Source organism: Artemia sp. Qi Xiang Cuo, chromosome 10 (assembly GCF_049724085.1).
Source record: "Artemia sp. Qi Xiang Cuo chromosome 10, ASM4972408v1, whole genome shotgun sequence".
Taxonomy (NCBI): domain Eukaryota; kingdom Metazoa; phylum Arthropoda; class Branchiopoda; order Anostraca; family Artemiidae; genus Artemia; species Artemia sp. Qi Xiang Cuo.
In genome coordinates this window covers 29,550,825-29,554,492 of record NC_142803.1, presented here as the reverse complement: position 1 = coordinate 29,554,492, position 3,668 = coordinate 29,550,825, and the positions used below count along the sequence as shown (strand labels likewise).

At 41.2% G+C, this 3,668-nt stretch overlaps 1 protein-coding gene across 1 annotated transcript; it reads left to right on the top strand.

Moving 5' to 3' along the window:
- Window positions 1–334: 334 nt before the first annotated feature.
- LOC148947642 (protein CFDP2-like) lies at window positions 335–826 on the top strand. The gene has a single exon (XM_089095968.1). The coding sequence runs from the start codon at window positions 335–337 to the stop codon at window positions 824–826; it is 492 nt and encodes a 163-aa protein (XP_088952094.1).
- Window positions 827–3,668: the final 2,842 nt, after the last annotated feature.

Genomic DNA, 3,668 nt, shown 5'->3' with positions numbered 1-3,668 from the left:
AAATATGAGAACCAGTGCTACCGCGTCCGGGGTAATCGACGATAATGCGTTAAGAGATACCGCGTCCGGGGCAGCCGACGACTCGACAACCGGGAATCGCGCGAATATATCTACGTTGACAACTCCAACCCTGGAGGCTATTGTTTCTCCAAAAATAACTATGTCAATAGGTACCCTCAACACTAGAACCCTCGCTAAACAAGGAAAAATAGACCAACTCCTAAGAGAGATAAAACTGTACAGCTGGGACGTTATACAAGGTGTAGGTTTCCTACTGTCTAGTAAATCCAGAAAATCCTTAATCTCCGTAACCCCCCTCACGGAACGGATCATCATGATCCGCCTGAAAGGTTCACCCACCAACCTCACAATTATCCAAGTATACGCTCCGGATTCCAGCAGAGACGACGAAGAGTCTGAAAACTTCTATCTCCAGCTTCAAAGTCTATTTGATTCTGTCCCTAAAAAGGACATAATCTTTGTAATTGGTGACTTCAACGCCATCGTTGGAAACAACCACACAGTACACGAAGCTGTAATGGGCAAATTTGGACATGGAAAAATGAACAGAAGAGGAGAACGCCTTATCGAATTCTGCAGAGACAGCGATTTAGTCATTACAAACACACTGTTCAAGCGCAGACCTGGCCGTAAGACATCCTGGACCTCACCGGATGGAAAAACTAAAAACTTAATAGACTACATCCTCGTGTCTAAAAGTTGGAAAACGTCCGTCCTAAACACAGTCACGCTAGCTGGTGGTGACTTTGACAGCGACCACTCGCTTGTCGTGTCTAAGTTCAAAACAAGACTTGAAACAGTTTGAGAGTCGTCTAAGAAAACCCCCAAGTGTTAATCAGATCTAGTGAAAGACAAAAACACACGTATGACCTATATCACCATTCTATCTGAGAAAAATTCGGAACTCACGTTGAGTTCTACACTTATCCTATCTAAGGAAGATATTAACAACCTGGTGACTAGTAGCATAAATATCATATGTGATGTCGCTCATTCCACACTGGGTACCCAAAAGAACATTCAGAAACCTTGGATAACAGACGAGATCATCTCACTCTGCGACGAAAAGCGCTAACTCACGCTCATCGTCCTTTTATTAAAGAAACGTGTGATCAATGTGAATCGGCCTTCAAGAAAGGAGACCCCACCTACATGTATAGAAGAGTGCGGGAATTGGCCAAAAAGAAGGACATCAAAGCGTTCTCCCTTCTCGACGAACAAGGAAACCAAATACAATCCACAGACGGAATCCGCTCTCGATGAAAAAACCATTTTAAAAATAAACTGAATCTGGACATCCACCCAGACCCAACAATTCTCGACACTTTCCCTATAACCTCTACGGATCCAAGTCCCTGTAGTTTGCAAGTACACTTGCAAACTCCAGTTTTAAAGCTCTGATGCCCATCTGGAGGAATAAGAACTTAACAACAACTCTCAAAACGAGACTCTTCTACTCCCTCATTATTCCGATCGCCATCTATGCCTGTGAATCCTGGACGCCTAAAACAGACGATCAACGCCGCCTAGCTGCCTTTGAAACCAAATCCCTACGACGCATCGCTGTTATCACCTTCCACGACAGAATCTCCAACTCCAAACTTCTCCATAATCTGAAAGTCAAATTAACAATACTGGACAAAATAAAACTAAAACAACTCAAATGGCTTGGACATACACAAGGCATGGCTAGCACTCGTCTCTAGAAGATAACCTTCGATGGACAAGTACACGGCTCTTGCCCCTGAAGTCACCCTCCGAAGAGATGGAAGGGAAACTTTTCACCTTACAACCTGACACAACTCTGCCACCTGGCCGACAACAGAAGCACCTACAGGAGGCACATCAATGAACAGGTTAAAGAAGAGGCCCCAAAACGACCTTCAAGGACGGATGGGACATAAGTCATAAGTCATTTTGTTTAATAACAAGCCGACATATTTTCTTTGTTGTTTAAGCAAAGAGACTCCAGGTTACAGCTGCCACTGTAACCCGGATACCGCTGCAATATGAATAGCTTGCAGCTACCACTGGAACCACCATTTATCAGTTACTGTGGGCGAGAGATCGTTCTTTACTGTAACCAGAGGTTGCAAGTACCGACTGATCCGATTCTCTTTTTTACTTCTAGTCGTGTCAGAGGTATATAAGGAGGATTACCACTTACTGGTCTTAATTGAAGAAAATCTCCCAAAAATACGCAGTTAGCATTACCCATTGGCAAATCAACTGCCATTATTTCTGATAGTCTTAAGTGAATATAGGTTAAAAGAAGAGAAGAAACCATACTCATTTCATCAATAATAAAAAGTCGTATCTCCTTAACTGTCTTTCTCAAAGTAAGAAGTTTTTCAGTGGAGAGAGGAGTGTATTTTGTGGTGTTTTCCTGATCAATAGCTAAACTTAAACAACTATGTATTGTTAAACCATTTATGCTGTGTGCAGCAATACCAGTAGGTGCCATAACTACAACGGAACAATCTTCATTCTTGAACTTGTTGCAAAGTAGTCTTCTCACGACACTGATAACCCTAGATTTTCCTGTACCCCCACATCCAGATACAATCAACTTCATAGATGTTGCACCATTGTGCTTGGTAACTGAGTCTAAAATTTTGTCAACAACTCTCTTTTGATCAATATTGGGCGAATCATGCTCATTTTTCAACCTTCGGTGTCACCATTTAAAATCTGTTTGTTTGCGTCTAACAAATCCTCCATAGCATCTGCTGCTCTGTCAATGACACCTCCCTGAATTGCATTTTCTTGGTCATCTTCAATGTTTTCATCAATATTTTCTGCCTTCAGAATTTCTTTTGCACGTTCTCGGACCCTTTCTTCAAAATCAATATCGCTTTTCCTCTTAACAACAAATTTTTCGTGGTAAGTTACCATGTCGGGATAGTTTACACTTTCAACACAGTAGGTTTCGTAGCTGCTATTTCAACTTCATTTTCATTTCGCCAAGGTTTAAACAATTTCAAAAGATCTCCATAGTAAGCATTCTTCTTCTCGTCAGATTCAAATGGGTTTACCTTTCTGTGCTGCATGATATACGGTTTAAAAAGCCTTTTTCTGAGGTAGAAGGACCCGTCACTTAACATCATATTATCATCAGAACCATTACGCTCCCGTTCGTACCAAGACAATAACTGAAAAAGACTGATATTTTCCATATGTTCCGGTCTTTTAGGGTAGATATCAATAGCCCAGTGGGCAATGTACAAATCACTACTCTGTGGATCGTTTTTAGCAAGCTTTTCAAGCTCCTCATACCTTCTCAGTGTCCTCTTCACCTCATTCTTTTTCGCAAGGTCAATATATCTAAATTGCCTAGAAATACTATACAATTTAGTGCCAAAAAGCCTATCAGCAGCTTCAACTGCTCCAACTTGACGGGTTTTTATGGACTTCAACAAGTAGGACATAGTTCGTTGACGAAGACTTTTGCATGCATTATTCACTTCCTCCCACATTGCTTCTATTTCGACACTCTGCTTTAGTCATGTAATCGGTAATGTAATACGGTAATTTAGAGCCCAAATGGCCAATATATTGAACATCAATGTTTGATTGATTAGCAATTAGTAACGCAGGAGAATAGTCATTTATATAACGCTCGTGATCTCTTCGAAGCAGATGATATA

Coding starts and splice junctions, on each gene's coding strand:
- LOC148947642 (XM_089095968.1), top strand. CDS start 335: ATGATCCGCCTGAAAGGTTCACCCACCAACCTCACAATTATCCAAGTA.